This window comes from Aethalodelphis obliquidens, unplaced genomic scaffold (assembly GCF_003676395.1).
Source record: "Aethalodelphis obliquidens isolate GAN/ISIS:26980383/991018 unplaced genomic scaffold, ASM367639v1 scaffold26, whole genome shotgun sequence".
Taxonomy (NCBI): domain Eukaryota; kingdom Metazoa; phylum Chordata; class Mammalia; order Artiodactyla; family Delphinidae; genus Aethalodelphis; species Aethalodelphis obliquidens.
In genome coordinates, this window is record NW_020837970.1 from 21,003,514 (window position 1) to 21,027,168 (window position 23,655).

At 59.0% G+C, this 23,655-nt stretch overlaps 1 protein-coding gene across 2 annotated transcripts; it reads left to right on the forward strand.

The window, feature by feature from the left end:
* Positions 1-12,820: 12,820 nt before the first annotated feature.
* PRMT2IP (PRMT2 interacting protein) lies at positions 12,821-22,547 on the forward strand. Of its 2 annotated transcripts, none has more exons than XM_027123641.1 (3): positions 12,821-12,987; positions 16,297-19,110; positions 21,071-22,547. In XM_027123641.1, exons 2-3 carry the CDS (start codon positions 16,347-16,349, stop codon positions 21,436-21,438), a joined length of 3,132 nt encoding a protein of 1,043 aa, XP_026979442.1. In that variant the 5' UTR covers positions 12,821-12,987; positions 16,297-16,346; the 3' UTR covers positions 21,439-22,547. The 2 variants fall into 2 exon arrangements, with proteins under 2 accessions (XP_026979442.1, XP_026979443.1); XM_027123642.1 differs by having other exon boundaries at positions 16,297-19,162; positions 21,071-21,180.
* Positions 22,548-23,655: the final 1,108 nt, after the last annotated feature.

A 23,655-nucleotide genomic window follows, 5' to 3' on the forward strand; every position in this document is an offset into this window, starting at 1 on the left:
CTCCTCTGGGCGGCCTGCCTCTGCAAATGCGTCCAGGCTGTGGGACCTCAAAGACACAGAGATGGGGCCCACGATGGGAGTCCCGAGTGATACGCTATGAGCAATAGAGCATCTGAGTTTGCTCATCAGCGTTTGGTTTGGTTTGGTTTTGAAGAAGATAGAGCAGACTCAAGGTTTGTTTATTTATCCGTTCATTCTTGTTGTTTATAATGAATCTGTACACCAGACACATTGATTTTCTAATTTAGTCTCACAACATACCATTAGGTGTTTTTATTCTTAAATTACAGATGAGGAAACTGAGAGGCAAAGAATAGCTGCGACCCAGCCCCTGTCTAGATGGTACAGGTCTTCCCGTTTGGTAGGGGTGGGGTGGTGGCAGCCTGGGCTTCAAGTGGGAGAGGGTGAGCCAGTGAGGGCTGTGCTAGTGCTTTTCGTTTGCTTCCACGATGAAAAAGGAAGAAAGGCGTATGAGCCCCATCTCAGAGATGAGAAAACTGGCCAACCTTGTCCAGTGACTAGCCTGAGGTCACAAAGCTCGGCTGGGGGGCAGCCAGGATGCAAACTTGCCTTTGCTAGTCTGGTGGAGGAACTCAAGCAGTGAGTTCAGGGACAGGGGCTGGGGATGGGGGAGGGTGGGGGGCGGAGGTGGGGGAGCAAAACCAGAGTCGGGGGCAGTGGGTGATTGAACATCCTCCCCCCAACACCTCTTTATTCTGGACCAGAAAGGAGAGGCCACGGGGGCTCTTAGGGCCCTGGGTGACTACTGGGTCCTGTGGGCACACACACAGGGCACGCATACCCTGGCATAACAGGCCTGGCAGAGTGCAGGACACAAAGAACAAGGGGGGAATTCCCTGGCAGTCCAGTAGGATTCCGCGCTTCCACTGCAGGGGGCACGGGTTCGGTCCCTGGTCGGGGAACTAAGATGCTAAGATCCTGCATGCCATGCAGCACAGCCAAAAAAAACCAAGGAGTGAGCCAATGAATGAATGAATGAATGGGGGAAAGAATGAACGAAAAGCCATGTTCCGAGGTGTGTCTGTCTGTGAGGGGCTGTGCTCCTGTGTGGTTGCCACATCTTTTCCTCCTGGTCCTCTGAGCTCCTTCCTGTGAGTCCGGCCTGGCTGGGAGAGCTCCATTCCAGGCGCAGTGGCAGGAGCACAGGGCTGGGAGTGAGGAACCACAGCTTGGGGTCTGCTTCTGGATCTGCTGCTTCCTGGCAGTGAGAGCCTGAGCAGGTCACTTCACCAGGGCTTCTGCCTCTGCACGACTGGCCTACTAACCCGCAGCTCGGGAGACTTCCGTCCACTACAGTCTGCTAAGCTTCATGAACTGTGAGGCTCTGGACTGATGTCCTCATTACGAGAAGAGTCAATAGTCCTGGCCAGAGTCCACAGGCAGCCAGGTGGACAGGAGATTGGACAGGAAATGGGGACGGGTAGAGGAGGGAATGCGTCCGGCTGAATGAGGGCTGGGGAGGGGGGCAGTGGACACCCCGGTGCAGACCTGTACTGGGACAGGGGGCTCTCTTGGTTGTCCCAGGCCAGTCCCCCACATGCACATGCACTTCCGGCTGCACAGCCCAGCTCGGTCCACTCCACCCGTCGGGTTCACCTCCAGGAAGCACTGAGCATTGCTGAGCCCCAGCTCACGCTGGGTTCCTCACATTCACAACCTCACTTAGTCAGCCTGATTGTCCCACAAGGTGGGTGACAATTATCCTCATAATATACCTGCAGAAGCTGTGCTACAGGGAGATGAAGTGACCTGCCTAAGGCAACATAGCTGAGAAGCAGCAGAGGCAGGATTTGAGCTGAGGACAGGGCACCCATCTCCCCCCAGCCTCTCCAGCCCAGAGTGTGGGCCCCTGCCCTCCAGTCCCGTGGCCCCGGAAGCACATTCTCAAGCTCAGGGAGGGCTCTCATTCTGCCCTGTGAGGCCTGTCTCGACTTGTCACGGGGTGGGGAGGCCAGCATCCTGGTAGAAGCCTATCAGGTCACGGTGACAGTCCTGGCTCCCCAGGGACTGGCTCCCAGCCACAGCCCTGGGGGGTGATTAGCACTCTACCCGCACTGACGGAGTCAGCCAATCAGGGAGCCCCTCAAAGTCCACAGGGGTGCTTGGGACCGAAGGGGCTGCAGGAGTGGATGAGAGGTGGCCCTGGTTCTGGGCAGACCCTGACTGAGAAGTAAAGAAGACTGATCATGGCTGTGGTCACGTGGGCCCCAGGGAGAGGCCCAGGCCTTTCACGTCCAAGCCAGATCCACTTCCTGGGTTCACCAGCTTCCCCTGCTGCTTCCCTCAGCACCCCCTTCCCAGCTGAGAAGTACAGTCTCCACAGTTGCCCCTAAATGACTTCACAAACGCTTTGCCCTCAAGGCTTTATGATGCCCCTTCTGGGGACAGACAGGGACCATGGTCACAGGCAGGGCTCAGGCTGACCAGAGCCTGATACTTCTGCCCCCCACCGTCAGCACCCGTGGTGTGGGTCACAGGAAGCCCCCGTGGACTTGAGTTTGACACTCAGAAGATCATTGTGGGCAAGGAGGACCAGGCCAGAGGCAGCAGGTGCCCCTCATTGCCCACTGGAGGCAAGGAGCCATGGTTTCCGAGTCCCTTTCCCTTAATTGAACAAACCCACCTCAAGGCCTTTCACCCTATTAGGATAGGGTCCTGCTGTGTTTCCTGGTTGCTGCCTCAGAACTGGGATAGGAATGGGGATAGAACTGGAACTGGGAGCCAGGATTGGGTGAAGCTGGGCCGGGAGCTGGAGGCTTGAAAGCAGGAGATGTTAATGGAGGGACTTGCCTGCCCGCTCCCCTCCAGCATGGAGCCTCTGGGGGGAGAAGGGACTGGGGAGGCAGTTTTGTCTTTCTGGCCTTTCCGCCATGACTCACAGAACTTCTCCTTTCTAGAGAAGGGAAAGCGGACCTCGGCTTTCTCAGGGTCCCAAGGCCTTCTCAGGAACTGGCCTGAGAAAGGAGGGGGAACACAGGCTCCCGGAGTGCTTACTGCCTGCCAGGCCCAATCAAGTGCCTGAGAACACTGGCCGCTTGAGCCTCACCATGAACTTGGGGCAGGATCAGCATCCCACAGTCAAGGACCGTGTAGCTCAGAGAGGTGAAGAGCCCTGCCTGAGGTCCCACAGCCATGAGTGGCAAGTTGGGATTTGGGACTGGGTTAAGTGGCTGGTGGCATATTTTCACCAGAGCATCTTTAATAAGGTAATGCTTATCCCAGGGAAGGAGACACTTACAGGGACATCTGGCACCAGAACAGTGAGGCAGCAATGGGATTTTTCTGGACTGAACCGGAGGAGACTCACTGCAGGGGCAGACCCTGCCCTGGCCAAGTGTCCTCCCCGGCTGCACCCTGTTTGCCCTTGCAGCTGCTAGGGCTCCAGTCTCGTGGCTGACCACAGACTGATGTCAGCCCCAGGTCGCCCCGACCTGTGGGTTTTGGCTTGGGGTGGGGCTGACTTCCCGCCTGTCTGGGTCTCCTGCGCCGTTCACACTGGTTGCTTACCTGGGCCTGACATGCCCTCCCTCACACCCTCCCCCAAGCCTGAGCCGTACCTTGGGGGCACCCGCAGCCCTGTCAAGGCCTCTCTCCCTGGGCCAGTGTTTCTCTGACTCTGGGGAGGGAGACAAAAGCTGGCTTCCTGTGATGCTCACCTCCTGCCCCACAGCCTGGGTGCCGCTGCCACCTGCCTCTCACCTCCGTAGCACTGCTGCTCCGCCCCACACCCCACATCTCGTAATTCTCCCCGAACCTGGGGGCTGTTACTATGACTGTCCCTCTGTTAAAGATGTGGAGGGCTTCCCTGGTGGCGCAGAGGTTAAGAATCTGCCTGCCAATGCAGGGGACACGTGTTCGAGCCCTGGTCCGGGAAGATCCCACATGCCGCGGAGCAACGAAGCCTGTGCGCCACAACTACTGAGCCTGCGCTCTAGAGCCTGCGAGCCACAGCTACTGAAGCCCGCGTACCACAACTACTGAAGCCCATGCGTCCTAGAGCCTACGTACTGCAACTATGGAAGCCCGCGCGCCTAGAGCCCGTGCTCAGCAACAAAGGAAGTCACCGCAATGAGAAGCCCATGCACCGCAATGAAGAGTAGCCCCCGCTCACCGCAACTAGAGAAAAGCCCGTGTGCAGCAACGAAGACCCAACACAGCCAAAAAAAAAAGATGAGGAAATTGAGGTCAGTCAGGGGACATCTTGGCCTGCCCCTCACGCCAGAGCCCCTGCGCTGTGCTGTGGCCTCACACACTCTGACAACCTCTCACATCTCTCCACTTCCTTTTGTCTCTTGCAGGAGGCCCTCTCTGACCCCACCAGCCACAGGCCATCCCACCCCCCCACCCCAACCTCAGCTCCCTCATCTGACCCCAACCGGTTTTGCCTCCTTCCTTTGGGGACTTGGCTGTCCTCTCACGCTTCCCCTGCCCGTCACCCTGATATCCCTGGCAGCCAGGGGTCCCTGAGTAAGCAGAGTTGGTGAGGAGGTGTGTGGGGGTGCTGAGAAGTGTCCCAGCGATTGTGGGGAGAAGGCTTGTCCTGGGAGGGGCTCCTCTGCCTCCCAGCCCCCTACTCCAATCCCAGGGGGGTTCTTCAGTTGGCTCCGCTGCCCTGTGCTGGGAATGCCACGTCAGTGAATGCTGGGGCCACCTGTGGGTGCAGGGAGACCGACAGGGGCCTTGCAGCCTGGCCCCTGGGCCTGCATGAACTTGCCCCAGCCCTGGGCCCTGAGGTCATGGAGATCCTCCTCAAACCCCTTCCCAGGGGAGCTGTTCAAAGGCAGACAGGCCGATGAGGTGCTAATTACTGAGCTAATTGGAGCGGAGTCAGCTACAGATGGCCTGATTGTAGGGATTGCACGAGGGGAGGGGGCTGCCCGCAGAGGGTGAGGAAGGAGGCCCGGGTTCAGAGCGGGCTGTGTTTGCTCAGGAATTGTTGACTTACTAGCACTGGCCGGCTGTCCTGCAACGTCCTGGTCTCCTCCACACCTCAGCCCTGGCTCTCTTGCCACCAGAAGACTTGTGTTCTGAGGCCACACTTGTTGGAAGGGTTCACTGAGCACTGGGGGGCAGAGTGCTGTGCTCCAGGGGAGACTGGAGGAGGAGGGAGGACACCCCTGTTCTGGGGTGGCAGATGTGGGGCTGGGGGCCCTTGAGGCTGCCTGTGAGAACAGCGGTGACATCACTGAGCTGGGTCATCCTGGCAGGGCCTGGGCTCATGCCATGCCAGCCCTGGCTCTTTCTGGACCTGGGCTTGGGCTCTGTCCCTCAAGAACAGGCCTGTGTGGCCTCCCGAGGGGGCTGGAGAGCCCAGGGAGATGGATCTGTGCTCTGTGATGATGGAGGCTCACAGACGGGGGATGAGATTGACCTCCAGACAGAGGGCAGGCGAGTTAGTGTGGCCACCTTGATGCAACCAGAAAGGATTCCCCTCTTCACAGCCCACCTTTCTGGCACAGTCATTCTCAGCACCCTGGAGCAAGGGGGTCTTTGGTTGCCTAGGGCCAGACCCCAGGCCTCAGCAGGGCAGTATGTGACTGTCACTCACATCGGCCTAGGTGTCTCAGCCCACCCTGCCATTGGCTCCCGTGGCTCCTGACCCACTCTGCTTGGTGGGCTTGGTGGGCTGTTCCCCCACCAAGCATACCCTCTCTGCTCCTTTCTGCCTAGTTAAGTCCTCCCCACTCTGCAGGCTCTGGTTCCATCTGCATCCCAGACTGCTCTGTGACCTTCTGCTTGATCTGCAGCCCCGGCCCCTCCACACCCCTCAGGGGGCCCAGGACCCCCAGACCAGGAAATCAGGAGACAAAGCTGGGAGGCTAAACACCTCCCGCAGGTGAATGCCTGCCCCCACTCTCCTTCCTCTCAGGGTCCTCTCAGAACTCAATGAGATAATGGGTATGAACAGTCATTGGTAGTAATACAGGTTTAATAACATGATAATAATTGTCCCAATTTTCTGAGTCCCTACTTCTGAGCCAGGCATTGTGCTAGGTACTTTCCTTGAATATCTTCTCACAGCAACACTCTGGGGCTGGAGTTTCTATTATCTCCACTTGTCAATGAGGAATTGGAGGCTCAGAGAGGTCAAGCAACCCATCCAAAGTTACACAGCAACTAAGTGACAATCTGGGGACTCTCGAGTCCCTCCCCTCACAATGGGAGGGGGGTTGTTATTATTTTTTTGCCAACCTGTTTCCTTCCCCCTTTCCCCTCCCTCCCTGCCTGTTATCCTCTGCCTGGTGAGTTTGCATCATTACTAGGGCCCAGGGGTCCAATTAGGGGACCTCCCCAAAGGAGCTGACTGAGGCAATCCCTGCCCCAAGGGGGCCTCCCTGAGCCAAAAAAATTTTTTAATTAATTTATTTTATTTATTTATTTTTGGCTGCATTGAGTCTTCGTTGCGGTGTGCAGGCTTCTCATTGTGGTGGCTTCTCTTGTTGCAGAGCACAGGCTCTAGGCACGTGGGCTTCGGTAGTTGTGGCACGCAGGCTCAGTAGTTGTGGCTCACGGGCTCTAGAGCGCAGGCTCAGTAGTTGTGGCACATGGGCTTAGTTGCTCTGCGGCATGTGGGATCTTCCTGGACCAGGGGAGCCAAAGTTTTAATTAGCATTTTACAGGCTAAACACTGCCTAATGAGACAGGGGTTACCATCCCATTCTACAGACGAGGCAACCCAAGGCTCAGACAGGCAATCAGCATGTCCAAGGTCACACAACCACTGAGAGGCAGAGCAGGATTTAGACCCAAAGCCCAAGACCTGTAACCTGGGAAATCATTCCCCTCATGGACCCCACCTCAGGCCACAGAGTGTTGGTCAGTAAGGCCATAGGGCTGCACCCCCAGTCCCTAAAGAGGGAAAAGTGCCCCTCTCTGCTCGCACTCAGCCTCCCCTCAACCTCCCAGAAACCTGAAGGCTCTGAGTATGGGTGTATGTGTGGAAGACCCTGGAGACCTCTTTCGTGGGGCAGGGCTATGGGTCTAAGCTGAGAAAATGATAAGGAGTTTCCGAGGTTACAGATCTGAGGCACCACCCCCATCCCGCCCAGGCACATGAGGCCTCCTGACCATGACCCGAGCTGGCCTGACTGCAAGCCTCCCCGCTCAGCAGCAGCAGCTGTGCCAGCCCAAAGCCAGAGCCGAGCCCTCGGATGCAGTTGCCTGGTAACCAGCCCTAAGTGATGGAAACCCCAGGGGGCCACTAACGTGGGGGCAGCGCTAACCACCTGGCCCAAACCCCACTGCCCCAGCCGGCCTTAGGAAGGCTTCAATGGGCAGTCTACCCGGCCTGCCCATGGTAGGACAGGAGGGTACTCCGGCACTGGGGGACGGGGCCCAGGCAGGGCCAGGAGGAGCTGGGTTGGCAGCCTCCCAAGACCTTTGAACTGGGGAGCTGGGGGAAGGTAATTCCCTATGGAGGCCAAAGCCTGACCAAAGCGCGGTGAGCACTGGGCAGGAGTCAGGGTTGTGGGTACAGCTTGCCCAGGCCCAAACCACCATCCTGGAAACAGCTGGGCTGCTCTGCCCAGGGCACAGAGGCCCGGGGGAGGGGATCCCCAGAGAATGGCCCTGGATGGGGAAGGAAAGGAGGTGATTAGGGAGGCTGGCAGGAGTCCAGGCTCAGGATGGGGGGAGCAGCCTCCTGCGACACCGAGGGGGAAATGCATCAGCCTCTCCCCTTCTCTCAGGGTCTCCCCCTCCCTGGGCCTCAGTTTTCCTATGTTGGCCGGCAGGCTGCCGCTGGCCTCGGGTTTGCGGTCTTGGGTCCTGAGAGGCTGAGAGGGGAAATGCAGGGGCTTCAGGGAAGATTTTGGCAGCAGAGGCTCCTCTTAGGCTCTCACCTCTGGGCCCGGGGAGGTTTTTCTGCCTTTCTTCCCTTTCAGATGTGCACAGTCCCCCTTTGCCATGAACCCTTCACTCCACAACCACGGCCTGACTTAGCCTTGTGCTGGGCACTAGAGTCCCAGTGCTCAGGCAGACCCAGGCTAGTATGGGAGCCAGGCTTGCAACTAGGTAATGGAGATAAGTTCATGGCTAGCATGGAGATAAGTTCAGAATGCTATGAGGCCTCAGAAGAGGTGACCAGACTGAGCCTGGAGCTCTGGAAGGCTTCTTGGAGGAAGGGGTCTGAGCTGAGCCTTGAAGACCAACAGGAGTTAGCAAAGAAAGAGCTGGACAGGCAGCCAAAGCTCAGGGAGAGCATATTCCAAAGCATGGAGGTGTGACCCGGCTTTGGCTCTGGGGGCTGCAGTGGCAGGCCGGTTGGGGAGGGTCAGTCAGGAGGCAGGCAGAAGCCAGAGTGGGAAACTGGATCCTGAAGGCACTGGGGAGCCATGGGAGACTCCAAGCTGGGGGCAGGGAGGATGACAGGGTCAGATGTGGGCATTAGAAAGACCTCTTTGGAGTCAGGGAGGGAATGTTTCCCACTGCTTCCAGCACCTAGCCAGACCCCCTACGCCACCCCACCTGCCAGTGGCTGGGCTCTATCATAGCCAGAATGGGGGACCCTCCCCTGACTCAAGGCCCAGTACCCTATCCCTCAGGCCTCTATCAGGCCACAGCAGCCCCATCCCCACACAAGCAAACATCACACTGGAGTGTCACGGTCTATTTTTTATCCATCTCTCTCACTGGCCAGGGAAACAGCACCAGGGTCCCACTCACTGCCAGCATAAAGCCTGTGGGTCCTCAGGAGTTGGTGGAAGGAAGGAAGGGAAGGACAGTCAATCCACCCTGGCTGTTAATTAATCAGAGCGTCCTCCCTCTCCTGCAGCAAGGTCCCCAAATTGTTGTGTGCGGGCTTTTCTTCTAGCCAGAAGGCAGACATGGTCTTCAGAGTGGCCTAGTGAAGTCTTCTCCCTTTCTTGGTCTTTGGGATCCCCCTCTGAGAGACTGATTTCCTCTGGAGGTGGGGTCAGGCTCCTCCAGAGTTTGCAGGGGGAGGATCCCCACTCCCTGCTCACCCAGGAGGAGTAGCAGGTTCCCCCCGCCCCCAACCTGGCCCTCCCTGCAGAAGGAAACCCTGGTTTTCCAGCACATCTCTGGGAAGTGGCTCACCACACGCTGATGAACCTGCCTCACCCCAGGTCCTATCTAATCCTGACCCCCTGAGAAGCCCTGAGCCCAGGCTGACAGCCCCTGGTTCAGGGGACCCCTCAGGCCCTGCTTGCCTGAGTGGCAGAGGCTTCCTGACCACCATTCTCTCTGAAGGGTTTGGGGTCACAGAGTCCTGGGCAGGGGGGAGAGTCCCAGCTCCTCCATTTCTTGGCTATGTGGGCAAGCCGCTCCCCCCTCCACCTCTAGAGCTACCACGGGTTGAGGACTTACTATAAAAAACAAGCTGTGAACTCCTTGGATCTCCATGAGCCCTGTGACATTTCCTAATCATGCCCATTTGACTGATGAGCAAACTGAGAGGTTACGGGGTTTGTCTAAGGTGACTCAGCTCAGTAGGTCACACCTCAGTTCACTTGTTTCTCACACCCCTGCCTCATGTGTTTGTTGTAAGAATTAAATGAGATCATGTCTATCAAGCGATGGACGGCAGGGCCACGTTCAAGGCAGAGCTCCTTGCCTTCTTGCCTTGCCCACCCACCAGCACTGAGATGTTCCTCTGCTTGGCAGGAGGAGGGAAGGGATGAGGAAGTAGAGAGGACAGAGAGTGCCATAACAGCAATCCGGGGGCCTCCCTGAAGGAGGCAATGTCTATAGCCAGGTCTGAAAGGATTGGGGAGAGCATTGCTGTGTGTCTTGGGAAAAGGCACCACACTTCTCTGTTTCTCTGCCTGTAGTGTGGCTACCAGCACCACATCTCCCTCTCCTGGGGTGAGAAGGAGCTCCTGAGGAAAGAAATTTGTAAATAGCAGGGGTGGCCTCATTAGAGAGAATGGCATTGTTATTAATAGCCATGTGTAGGTAACAAGCATAGGTTCAGGAAGCTGACCTCTTACCTCGCCTTCCCAGGGAGCCAGGAGGAGTAATCAGTGTCTGTCTGGGGTGGCGTGGAGGGGGAGAATCTGCCTGTGGAGCCTGTGGAGCCCTGGTGTGTGTGTTGGAGGGGGGGTGGTGAGTGTGAAACCTCCCTTCCAGCCTTCTCTATGCCACTGTTCTTTGTTAACACCAGCCAGGAAGCCCACATAAGGGCAGACTCTTCCCTTCTCTGTTTTTGCTCACACTGTTTCTTCCAGCCACAATACCATTCCTCCTCTCCAAGACCACAGCCTAATAAACACACAGTGCGGGGTGAGGAGGGGGGGTTCCCAAGGCAGCCACCTTGTACTGATTACCTTCTTTTATCCAACAAAGGCTTGATAGGCACCTCTCCCAGGCTCTGCACGTGACCTTGGGATAGAGAAGAAGAGGGCAAGGTCACGCCTTCAGGAACTCATAGTCAGCTGATACTCTACAAACTTTTTATGGTTTACAAGCAATTTCCCACACTGATTTTGTTCACTCAACACTCATTGCAGTCTGTGAGGCAGGTTTCATGGTCCCTGTTTTGCAGGTAAGGAAACTGAGTCTCAGAAATTTACAAAGTGGCTCCCAAGTCCCCTGCCCTGTGATATCTCTTTTGTAGTCCAAGGTGTCTAAGTGATGCCTAAAAGGAATGGAAAAGACAAAGATTAAGTGAAGATACTTTGTGAAGTGGTCTCTGAATTAAGACAAGACTCAGTGGGGCTGCAGAATCTTTTTTTTTTTTTAAATAAATAAATTTATTTATTTATTTATTTGACTGCGTTGGGTCTTTGTTGCTGCGTGCGGGCTTTCTCTAGTTGCAGCGAGTGGGGGCTACTCTTCGTTGCAGTGCATGGGCATCTCCTTGCAGTGGCTTCTTTTGTTGCAGAGCACGGGCCCTAGGCATGCAGGCTTCAGGAGTTGTGGCACGTGGGCTCAGTAGTCGTGGCTCACGGGCTCTAGAGCACAGGCTCGGTAGTTGTGGCACACGGGCTTAGTTGCTCTGCGACATGTGGGATCTTCCAGGCCCAGGGCTCGAACCTGTGTCCCTGAATTGGCAGGCGGATTCTTAACCACTGTGCCACCAGGGAAGTCCTGGGCTGAAGATTCTTAATTGGCCCCCTTGGGGTCTCGTCAGGCTCATCCTGGCCGGGGTGGGCTCCGTTCAGGCTCAGAGAGATTGAAGGGAACACCCAGCCCGCTGAGCATACAACCCGAGAGTTCTGAGACTAGACCCTAAGAGCTGAGAACACTGCCCTCCACCCAACCCCTAATTACAGGGCAGAGGCGGGGGAATGGGTGTCGTGGAGGGGAGGCCAGGTTGGTGAAGAGCAAAAGTGGGGAAGAACAGCCTGTGAGCTGAGGCTTGGCCATGACTCCTACTTGTCAGCACACAGATGCACTTTCCTGATCCCAGACTGCTGTGTGACTTCGGGAAAGCCCCAACCTTCTCTGAGTCTCTGCTTGCCAGCTCTCTCCGAACTCTATTTCTAAGAACCCTCCAGCTCTCAGTTAAGTGACACCCTCTCTGCTGCCCCCAGGTGACCTTCACTTCCTCTTCCTCCCTGCAGTGCCCAGCCCCTGCTGCTCTAGCTGCTTCCTTACTCTTGGAAACTGTGGCCTTACGCTTGCTCTGCCCTTCGACTCAGGCAGGCCTGACCTTTGGGATCTGAGCAAGTGGCCTGCGTGGTTTTGCCCCATGAACTTGCTCTGACCTTTGGCATGTTCACCTGTTCCCTCCCTCCACTGCACACACCTGTCCCCAGTCCTTGGGAAGCCCAGGAAATGTGAGGGACCAGGTTTTTCAGAGAAGGTAGCAGCACCAAGGGGCTTCTCATCCAACATCAGATGGCCCAGAGAGGGCAAATAGAGAAAGCCCTTCCACCACTCCAGCCCCTCTCTTGGTAACAGGCCATTCCTGGCTGGGGATGCTCCACCCCATCCCACCTCCCAGGCTACACGTGCTCAGGCTTGAGGGAGATTTGTCCTAAAGGTTCAGAGGCCACTTAACAAACCTCCCAGCATCCTCATTCCTGGCTCACCCCAGAGATGGGGAAATCACCCCTTCCTCAGACAGGTATGGTGCCCTAACAGGAGTTGAGATACATTTGTTTGGAATTTGCCCTCACTGGCTGCACCGAGATGAGGGGACAGACTAAGGAGCCCTTCTCCAGCCTCCTAATGCAACTGTACTAGCCCAAGAGAGCCAGATATTTTATTTTATTTTTTATTTTTTTGCGGTACGCGGGCCTCTCACTGTTGTGGCCTCTCCCATTGCAGAGCACAGGCTCCGGACGCGCAGGCTCAGCGGCCATGGCTCACGGGCCCAGCCGCTCCGCGGCATGTGGGATCTTCCCGGACCGGGGCACGAACCCGCGTCCCCTGCATCTGCAGGCGGACTCTCAACCACTGCGCCACCAGGGAAGCCCTTTATTTTATATTTTTGAGAGCCAGATATTTTAATACAAACTCTTCTAAGCCTTACGACACAACCACTATGATATAATCCCAGTTTTACTAAAATAAGGAAACTAAAGATCATGAGGTCAAGTGGCGGGCGCAAGGCCGCATAGCTAGAAAGTGACAATGAATGAATGATCTAACGGAGTGACTGAATGAAGGCGTGGGATGGGCGCGCCAGGCGATGGTTCGCAGAGTGCGGTGGGTACAGACCGTGCACAGCGCCCGCGGCCCGGCCCCCAGAGGTCTGGCAGAGGCAGGCCTTTCGCACCCCGGGGCTCAGGGGAGCGCAAGCTCCCAGAGGCGCGGCCGGGCTCTGCCCCAACCGCGCGGGCCGCCCCGCCCCCGCTCCGCCCCCAGCCCGCCCCGCCTGGGACCGCAGACGGCGCCCGGCGGCGGCGCGAAAGGCAGCGGGGAGGGTGGCTCCGGGCTCGGTGCTCACCGCGACTTCCCGTGCAGGGCCCGGCAGGACAAGGACCCGCGGCCTCGGCGGCGCTGGAGGATGCGGCCGCGGCCCCGGGCAGCAGCAGCGGGAACCCCGGTGCCCTGCAGGTAGGAGCTTGCCCACTCGGCGGGCGCGGAAACTTGGGCCGAGTTTGCGGGCGGCGCGTGGGGAAGGGGCGGGTGGCGCTGCCCCAGGGCGCCCCTGCCGGCCGGCCCGGGGATGGAGCGCGCTGGGCCTGGGCTGAGGTGGCTTGGCTCCTGGCTGCCGCGGACCCCCGGCTGGCGGGCTGCGGGGCAGGGGTCGCGCCGCTGCCCCAACTTTCCCCGGACTTCGAGGCCCCCGGGGCCTGGTAGCTCTCTGGAGCCCCGGCGGGGCCCCGGCACCCGATCCTCCGGCGTGGGGCTGGCGAAGAGGAGCTCAGGCCGAGCCCTCGGGCCTCCCGCGGGGCCCGGCTCACGTGGACTGCCCGGGCGGAGATGAGGGGGCGGCGGGGGGCTGGCCTGGGGGGCGTCTGGCACTGAGGCGCCGCGGGGCCCTGGACGCGCCCTACTGGGACGGGACGGCCCTGCGGTTTCCTCGCTACGGCTTGACTCACCCTCTGGCCGCAGCCCAGGCTGGCGGGATCGCCCCGAGGCGGTGGCTGCCCGGACTCTGCTGCCGGGCCGCCCCCTGCCCCCGCCCTCCCGCCAGTCTTTGGGTGTCGGTCCGTGGGGCTGGGTGCGCGGGGGCCCGAACGAGGGGAGAACGCAGTTCTGGAGGGGCGTGTGTGCAGATATGGGCCAGGCACGTACTTGCAGGCACGGGTTTGCATGGGTGGCGGCGGCCTGTGTATCGGCCTGCTGGGGTGCACGTGCGCCCCAGCGCCGCAGGTCAGGGCATGGGGACACCCGGAAGCCGCCGGGTTCGGGTGTGGCGGCAGCCCCAAAGCTAGGTCGACTGAGGGCCCCAGGCACCGGAGTTATGGACCAAGCAGGTAGGGGAAAGGGGGTGGAGCGGATCCCGCGACCCTTCCCCCACCACGGGAGCCTGGGCTGCCCCTAGATGCGGTTGTAGCGTGGGCAGGGCCCAGAGCCTCAGCTGGGGGAGGTGTGAGAACACGGGAAGGGGAGCCGATTCAGCCCTCTCAGAGAGTCCAAGCGCTGGCCACAGCTGGGCAGGATCGCTCTCTTCTTCCTGGTCTTGCCCAGCGTCCATCCGGAGACCCCTTAGGCGTTGGAAGAGGGAATCGAGCCACGGCGCTGTTTGCTCCCCCTGCTGCGTAGGGCAGGGATGGCACAGCGGTGCTGGGCTCTTCTGGGCGCTGCTCGAGGTTGGTCCTCCCAGCCCAGCTGCAACCTCAGCCAGCAAGCAGCTCGGTGGCCCAAAGGGTGATGTGACCCTGCCCCCTGGGGTCCCGCCCTTCTCCGAACAATTGCTTGCCTCTTGCTGCGTGTGTGGGGGGGAAGGAGGCACCTACATGTTGGCTACCGTTTAGAGTGGAGTGTGTAAAATATTGGGCTCTCCCCATCTCCTAAGAGCCGGAGGTAATGTTACCCCCATACCCTTCATAGTCCTCTGCCGGCTCCCTGGAGCCCCCATCTCTCCCCCAAAGACTCTTGGGGGTCCCAAGTGGCCTCACCTTTATTGGGCTAAGTCCCAGGGGAGTGTCTCAGGAAGTCTCCAGGGTCAAGGGCATGCAATGGGCAGAGCCTAGGAGAGAAGGGCTCTTGGGGCCGGGGGTGGGTATGGAGAAGGCCCCAAGGAGTGTGTGGGGGAGGTGAGACTAGAGCCAGCACTTATTAACCCAGAGCCCCCCAAGGGCAGGGGGGCTCAGCACTCCCCAAACCATACAACCCCTTCTTGCAAAGTTGCTGTGCAGCAGGGTGGGGGCTTTCCGCTTGGGGTGCAGGGCCCTGTCACAGGGCGCTGCTGTCGGTATTGTTGCTCTGGTGCTCCTTCCTGTCTTCTCGGAGCACCCACTTCTCCAGGCTGGCCAGAGGTGTTGGATTCTGGCCCGGAGATGAGATAGCTTTCCTTCTGAGTCGTGTCTGGCTTCCTTGGTGCACTTAGGCTGGGATGAGAGTAGGCATTGGCCCCCATATTACCCTCGGCTTTTTCTGTCCCCAAAATGTGCTGGTCTAACTCTGAGTGTGTGGGTGTCGTTGGCCACCAGCGGGAAGGGAGAAGACTGAGAGGGGGGGCTGATCTTGGCTTGGTGATAGAAACTTGTGACACCTGTCCCATGGCCTAATGATAGCAAGATTGAGCTGATTCATCCTTTCTAAGCCACCTGAGGGTTTCGGGGAACAGGGCACTGGGGGAGGTAGAAGCAGGTCAATGTGGTCCTAGTAGACTGGCCTCAGATGACCCCCTCCTGTGCCATTGGGTGCCTGCTGCCTTGAGGAAAGCCACACTTGACCTCTCTGAGCCTATAGGTCCCAGTCCTTGCTTGGCCTTGCTTGAGGACCTTAGTCTTTCTCTGGTACTCAGTTTTTCCATCAATACAATGGGGGTCGTTGCCAACTAGCACGTTGTGACCCCTGGAAGCTCCTTCCCTGCATATTCACATCCTCTGGCCTCCCCACCTGCTCCATGGTCCTGTGCTGCCCCCATGTTCTTGGAATAGCTGCAGTTTGGGGGCTGGGATGGGCACAGGTTCTCCTCCCCTCGCCTTTTGGGAGCTTCCTGTTGGCGCCACAGCACCATCTGCTGGACAGCCTTTGCTCTCCTCCTAGGGGTGGGTCTGGGGTGGGGCTTATACAAAGGGTTGTGCTGGGGTACTGCCCCCTAAAACTAAGCCCAGTATCTGTCCTCCTGGGCCGAGGGACCCGGGTTCCAGGCCTGGCTCTGCTATTTTCGATGAGACTGGCAGGTCAGAAAGTGAGATCTAGAGTATCACAGGAAATCTGAATTTGCAGACAGTGCCTGATTCCACGTCTTGGCTGCTGTAGGCATCTAGAGATCACTGTGGCATCTTGGAATAAGAAATTGTAGTGAGAGGCAGGAAGCCTGCCTCTCCTCCCATGTCTTTCATCAGTGACTTTGGGATGAATGGGTCTCCTCATCTGTAAATGGGTGGAGGTGTGGGCAGGAGGAGTAGCCAAGCGAAGCGATCCTCAGACTGTGTTCTACAAAGTCTGAAATCGTGGAAGGGGCCTTGGGAGTCATGTGGAGGAAAGCTGAACAGAAGGGGCTCCTGGATTAGGGGCGGGGGTACGTTAGGGCTGCTGTACAAGAATTCACTAAACAGAGCGTTCTGCAGCTTACAAAATAAAGTTGGCTCATGCCTTCATTCATTCATCCATACAGTCTTTATTGAGCATTTACTAAGTGCCAAGTTCTTGGGCATGGCAACGAGCCAGCAAGAGCAACAGCCTTCTGTTGCTTGCCTGTAACCTGTTTTTCTGACAGCCCCTGCCTCTCCCTCTCTCTCCCAGGTCAGCAGTTGAGTAGCTGGGGCCCTGGAGGGCTTGAAGCCTTCACAGTGATGGCGGAGAAGCGGCCACTGGGCACCCTGGGGCCTGTGCTGTATGGCAAGCTGCCCCGCCTAGAGGCAGACTCTGGGCCCGGGCACAGCCTGCCCCCCTCTGCTGGTAACCAGGAGCCCTGCAGCTACAAAGGTGCCTACTTCTCCTGCCCCATGGGGGGTCCTCCGAAGACAGAGTCTGAGCGGTTGGCATCCTGGACCCCATACCCACCCTTGTACCCCACCAGCATGGCAGGACCCCCACTTCGGGCAGACAACCTTCTGACCAGCTGCCTGCTCTACCGCCCACCCACAGAAAGCTCCGAGAAAGTACAGGACTCTGGCCCGGTTGAGCTCCTACCCTTCGGTGCCCAGGCTCACTCCTACCCAGGCCCACCACTGGCGGCACCCAAACCTGTCTACCGCAACCCTCTGTGTTATGGGCTCTCAACCTGCCTGGGGGAAGGGGCAGCAAAGAGGCCCCTGGATGTTGATTGGACGCTGGTGACTGGATCCCTGTTACCCCCCGCCGACCCATCTTGTTCTCTGCCCCCAGCTCCTGGCAAGGGCCAGTCCCTGGATGGTACCTTCTTGCGTGGGGTGCCAGCTGGGACGTCTGGCAAAGACTCCTCGGTGAGCTTCTCCCCGTGCCAGGCATTCTTGGAGAAGTATCGGACCATCCACAGCACGGGCTTCCTGGCCTCCAAGTATGCAGGTCCTTACTCTGGGGACCCCAAGCAGGCATTGTCCGAGGGACCCCCCAGTCCTTGGACGCAGCTGGCCCAACCTCTGGGACCAGCCTGCCAGGATGCAGTGCCCACCCACTATCCGCTGCCCCATCCCGCACAGGCCCTCCCTTGCCCTCCAGCCTGTCGCCACCCAGAGAAGCAGGGCAGCTATGGCTCAGTGCTTCCACCGCAGCCTCTGGGAGCCCACAAGGGGGCCGGGTACCCAGCTGGTGGGCTAAGCAGCCCCTACCTGAGGCAGCAGGCAGCTCAGACACCCTATATGCCCCCAGTGGGGTTGGACACTTATTCCTACCCCTCTGCCCCCCTCCCAGCACCCTCGCCAGGCCTCAGGCTGGAGCCGCCTCTCGCCCCACGCTGCCCAGTGGACTTTGCTCCCCAGACGCTGGGCTTTCCTTACGCCCGGGATGACCTCTCTCTCTATGGAGCATCCCCAGGGCTCGGAGGGACGCCGCCTTCCCAGAACAGTGTGCAGGCTGTGCCACAGCCCGGTGCCTTCCAGCGGGCATGCCAGCCTCTGCCTGCCAGCCAGCCATGCTTAGAGCCTGCAAGGCCTGCAGAGAAGCCAGTGCAGGAAGCTGAGGAGAAGATGTGGCTGCCCAGCTGCAGGAGAGAGCAGCCCCAGCCCCACCTCGATGAGCACCCTGGGGCACCCATCATCATTGGAGATAGTCCAGTTCCACGCACCCCACCGGCACTCCCGCCCTGTGCCCAGGAGCGCCAGTCTCTTACGCAGAACGAGGGCACACTGCCACCCAGCTCCCCACCCATGCCCATTATCGACAACGTCTTCAGCTTGGCCCCCTACCGTGACTACCTGGACGTGCAGGCACCTGAGGCCACAGCTGAGCCAGACCCGGCCCCAGCCCCCAGTGAGAACCATGACAAAGACTGCAGGGGATCTCTGCCTGGCCGGGAAGCCCCCTCAAGTGTGCACGCCTCACTTAAGGAGGAGGTGGCACTGGACTTGAGTGTGAAGAAGACCGCGGCAGAGGCCCCCCCTACCAAGGTCCCTCATCCCGCAGGGCATGCCAAGCCCACTGCAGCTGTGGATGTGCCAGGTGCGGGAAACACAGTCTCCGACGTGCCAGGTGTGGGGGACACAGTCTCAGATCGGCAAGTCCTGAAAAAGGTAGTCACAGAGGCACCAGACCTGCCTGGGGTGCCAGTGACCACAGAGGCGACCCCAAGGACCAACTTCCACAGCTCTGTAGCCTTCATGTTCCGAAAATTCAAGATCCTCCGGCCAGCACCCTTGCCTGCAACTGTGGTTCCAGCCGTGGTCCCAGCTGTGCCCACCTCAGCCCCTGCTCAGCCTGCACCCACCCCCACACCTGTGCCCGCTGGACTACAGATTCTCACCCAGCCCTTGCCCGTGGCCTGCTTCAACCTGGCTCTGCCCAGCCCTCCAGCTGTAGCCATGACCTCCCCCGCCTCGGCCCCTGCTCCGGCTCCATCACCTGCACCGGCTCCGGCTCCGGCTCCAGCTCCGGCTCTGGCTCCAGTTGTAGGCCCCGCTCCAGCGTCTACTCCCGCCACAACAGACTCCCCAGAGCAACACTTTGCAGGACTGCATGCCTCCCTCTGTGACGCCATCTCGGGCTCAGTGGCCCACTCCCCACCGGAAAAGCTGCGCGAGTGGCTTGAGACGTCTGGGCCTTGGGGCCGGGCGGCGTGGCAGGACTGCCAGGGTGTGCAGGGGCTGCTGAGCAAGCTGCTGTCCCAGCTGCAGAGCTTCGTGTGCACGCAGCAGTGCCCCTTCCCCCACGTGGTGCGGGCCGGGGCCATCTTTGTGCCCATCCACCTGGTGAAGGAGCGGCTCTTCCCGCGGCTGCCACCCGCTTCCGTGGACCACGTGCTGCAGGAGCATCGCGTGGAGCTGCGGCCCACCACGCTGTCGGAGGAGCGGGCCCTGCGGGAGCGCGCCCTGCACGGCTGCACGTCGCGCATGCTGAAGCTGCTGGCGCTGCGCCAGCTGCCCGACATCTACCCTGACCTGCTGGGCCTTCAGTGGCGAGACTGTGTACGCCGCCAGCTGGGTGAGCATGGGGCAGCCCCAGTAGCCACCGGAGCTGTGTGAGCGAGTGACAGGTGTGTGGGCTGTGTGAGTGGTCACAGCCAGGGGCTGAGGGATTCCCGGGCTTCTGGAAAGAGCTCGTGCCTGGGGAGGGGGCTGGCCTTCCAGGGTAGGCTCTGTGGATGCCCGCATCCCTCTTCGCCCAGCATCAATGAGTGCCTGCACAGCCTCCTTTGTAAGTCTCTGAACATGCCAACTGCTCTGTCCCCAGGAAAACTTGGCCTTCCCTGGCGCAGCACCCTCCCAGGTTCCCCCCTCATCCTCTGTTGTGCCTGTCTGAGGTCATCTCCCCCTGTGTCTGTCCCGCCCCACTCCCCTCTTCCGAGCTCAAGCCCCAAATACCTGACTGCATGCTGGGCTTCTGCACCTGGGGGCTCTTCAACCCTTAACTCCTCCCAAACCACGCTCCTGACCTTTCCCCTGAGCTCGCTTCCCATCCCCGTCTTTCCCGTCTCAGCAGCATTGCACTCATCCAGCACCTCGTACCCCAAACCTGGGAGGGGGAGGGGTCCCACCCTCCCTCCCTCCCGGAACACTTTTAAATGTGTAATTCCCCAGTCCTCCCAGATATTTACACACACAGAAATTGCCTGTAAGTTGGAGCGTCCTTTTGTGGTTTGCTTCTCCCTACCAAATAACCTGTGCACGGTGTTCTCCAATGTGCTGTTTTTGTGTCTGGGAGCATCTTCTGCCTCAGTCCAGGTAGCTGGACCTTGCTCTGGGGAGTGGCTGTAGTGCCTCACGGCGGGTACCATCAGGATCACTCTTCTTCAGCCGCGGCTTTGGTGATGGTGTCAAGTGGTGTCTGTCGTTGCCTGTCCTACTTCAGGACATCTGGCACTGAGGCCAGAGGCCCGCTCTGTAGTCCCCCTGCCTTACGTCCACCAGGCCTCTGGTTGTGTCTCCACAGAAACTTTCTTGTCCCCTTCCCATCCTGGCAGTCTTGCCCTGGTCCAGACTCCATATCGGGGTGGAGAGGGGGCCTGAGGCAGCGAGGTGCTGATGTGGAGTTTGGGGTGTGGGTGATGAGCATTGCTGAGCACTTACAAAGTTGGGGCATTTGCCCTAATGGGGTGCAAAGAAAATGCAAGTACAAGCGTTCTATTCCTGGGTGAGAAAGAGTGAAGGTGGGTGTCATGCCTCACCCACAAGCCCCCCAGCCAGTCTTCTCTCTATACATTTGGGCTCTCTGGGGCCCAGAGAGGGACAGGTCCTCTGGACAGTGGGTCACAGGCACATCACAGACCCCTCCTGCTCTGACCAAGCCTACGAGAGTCTGGGGCCCAGCCTCCTACCACTGGCTGCATTTTGGTGCCCCCGTCCCCATTCCCTCCCGTATCCTTATGGGGCCACTCCTCAGTGGTGTCCTTAGACAGTGCTCCCCTGACAGCCCCCCTTCCAGGTAGGTGTGCTCTTGGTCAGAAGGCCCCTCCCATTCCCTCCACCCCTTCCTCCACTCCCTCCCTCCCTCCGGGCACTGCTGTCTGGGCAGTCCCTGCCTGGCTCTTGTTCCGGTTCTGGGGGTGATGTGACAGAAGAATGATGGTACCCTTATATGTGGCAGGGTCCTCTCTCTCTGTGCCTCAGTTTCCCCACCTGTTCAGTGAGCCTTTGGATCAGACCAATGGTTTCTGGCCTGTTGAGCCCTTTCCTCTTGTCCTTGCACCCAAAGGGTTCCTGGGGGGTGCCCCCATTAGATAGAGTGCTGGTATCACCTGAGGAGAAGCACACCCTTTCGGCTTGACGGGCATGACGGTCTGGCCAGTGTGCACATGCTGGGAAAGGGTTATGATGTCTGTGACCCTGCCAGGGCCACCCTGACCTGGGACAGTAGAACCACAGGTCTAGATGGCTTTGGAGGCCTGGAGATGGGACTTGAGGGTGTTGGGGGTCTGCAGCCTGACGGTATGTTCATTTTCCAGGTGACTTTGACACTGAGGCTGGATCTGTGCCCTCCTCAGAGCCCACCGTGGCCAGAGAGGAGCCAGAGAGCCTAGACCTGGCTTGGAAGTTGTCTGCCCCCAAAGCCAAAAAGCCGGGGAGGAAGCCACCAACCCCTGGCCTGGAGAAAGCAGAGGCAACTGCTGGAGGAGGGTCCCGAGGTGCCTCACCCACCCCTGCTGCTGGTGCCAGCTTGCCCGGCCCCGCGATGAGGGCGCGCTTCCGCAGCCTGCTCGAATCCGCCTGGCTCAATGGCCTGGCTCTGCCCACCTGGGGCCACAAGGCCTCAGGACCCGACCGGACCGCGCCCCGCCCGCAGCTGTTGGGCAGCCAGAGTCATCAGCTGTAGCCTTGGTCGCCTCTGCTGTTTGGAGATCTGGGGATCACTCTCTGTGCCCCGCTTCTGCCAGTCCAGCTGCTGAGGGCCAGGAGCGGACATGGCCTTGGGGTTTCTCCAGCTCTTACCCTGCCCCCGCCCCCCACCCCAGGCTGGGCTGAGAGCCCCTGAACTTTTAACTTGAGGGCCTTTATCAGAAAGGACTACTTCCTATTTCTTCCTTAGAGAAAACGTGTGGGCTTTGGAGCCCGACAGACTTGGGCTTGAATCCTGGCTCCTGTTCCTTGCTGTGTAAACGGGCAGGCCACTTCCTCTCTTGCGCCCTCAGTTCCCCATTTGTAAAATAGGACAACACAGCCTACCTCACAGGGTTGTTGTGGGGTGATGCCTGACACACACCCATCACGGTTTGCTCTCTGCTTCCTGCCCAGGACAGGAGCCTAGATCTCAGCCAGGGCCTGGAATAGGAGGCTGAGGCCCGCAGAACCTTCCTCTAGAAAGTCTTGATGTGTCATAGGACTTGGTCATCTTAGAGTGGTATGTTGTCCAGTGTGTATGGCTCACACACTTTCTAGAGTCATTTCCCAGGAAAGCCTAGGGCTACATACAGCCCCAGCATTTGGGGTTGGGCGCTAACCCCCGAGTCTGGAGCTCCTTGAGGGAGCCTTCCCCTCCCATCCCCTGCTACAGGGGGTGCAGGGATACAGCCTGGGGCTGGCATCCTTGTCCTGGGCCTGCTGCTTTCACCCCTGGGAGGCCCCAGCCTGTGCTGAATTGACACCAGTGACTTCCCTGAGGTGCCGCCCCAACCTGGTGCATTTTCCCAGGAAAGTTGTGTGTTTGCCAGAAGCCAAGCAGCTGCAGGGACTCAGGGACTAAAAAAGGGACAGGCTGAGTGACAGCTCAGTCCTGGGAGGTCTCCGAAGATGTCGACTAAGGACGTTGGCCCTCCCCAAGCCAGGGCCGCATCAGCCAGGCCTGCTGTGGGGTACCTTCTTGCAGAGTGCTGAACTGAGCCAGAGGCTGGCAAGCCAGGCCCTTGGCCTAGTTAAGGTCTGTGATAAGGCTGTGGGCCCTGGAGGCAGGCCATTAAACATAAAAGCATTTGGGTTGTGTTTGGACCTGGGGCCTGACTGTGTCTTGGGGGGAGGTCATAGATTTCATATGTCATCGCCAGGTGATGTCATCGCTAGCCCTTCACTCAGAGGCTGCAGCTCTCCCTGCTCCCAGCCCAGAAGATGCTGAGGCCGACAAGCACGCTGTGCCCGCTAGCTCTGGCCACATGGGCCCTCACCACATGCCCGCGGTGCAGCCGTTTCCCTGCTCAGGCAAAGCCTCTCCCTCCTGAGACCCATGTGGGTCCTGGTGGTCGCTGGTATGTAGCCCACTGCCCAGTGAGAAGTGCTGGTCACCAGACCCTATTGTGTGCCCCTCTGCCAGGACCAAGGATGTGCCTGCCAAGGGCTGGGTAAAACAGAGCTGTCCCCATCTCTCCACTGAGGGCCGGCCCCTCTTACAACCTTAGCTGGGCTTAGGTTCCCTCCAGACACCCTGCCTCTGCTGGCATGTATTCCCATAGAGGTTTGTTCTCAGGACTGCTGAGGTTGCCTCCTGGCCGTGGTTTCCCACTCAGTCTGGGCAGAGCCAGTCTGTGAGGGCTGGTCACACCTGCCAGCATCTATCCTAATATCTGTGGGTCTTCACTGAGCTCAGCTACACTATTTGTGGAGACCCATTGCCCCCAGTACTCTATCCACACAGGCCCTTGGAGTCCTTCCCAGGCCAGGAGATAGGTAACTCCAACACACGTGGTGACTGCAGTGCAGAACCTGGGGGAAGGGTGCCATGGAAGCTCAGAAGGGACCTGACCTAACTGGGGGTGTGAGGAGGTGTCCTTGGGTCCCAGAAGAGGTGCTGCCTGAAGTGGGCCTTGGAGCCAAGTAGGAAGATGTGGGTAAATGAGTGCCAAGTGCTTCCTGAGTCAGGTGAACAGCATGTGCAGGGTCCCAGAGGAAATAGGTGTGGCTGGAGTGCCGGAACGAGATGGGAGGAGGCGGGGCCCGGAAACAAGGCTCAGATCCAGTCTGCTCCTACCACGTCAACTCTGTCTTGCAACCTGAAGAGCTGGGGTGTGGTTCATGTTTACAGAAAGCTGAAGTGTTGGAGAGTTTGAATCACTCCGGGCTACTAGCATAGGCAGGGAGAGACAGGATTGCATCGTAGGCGAGG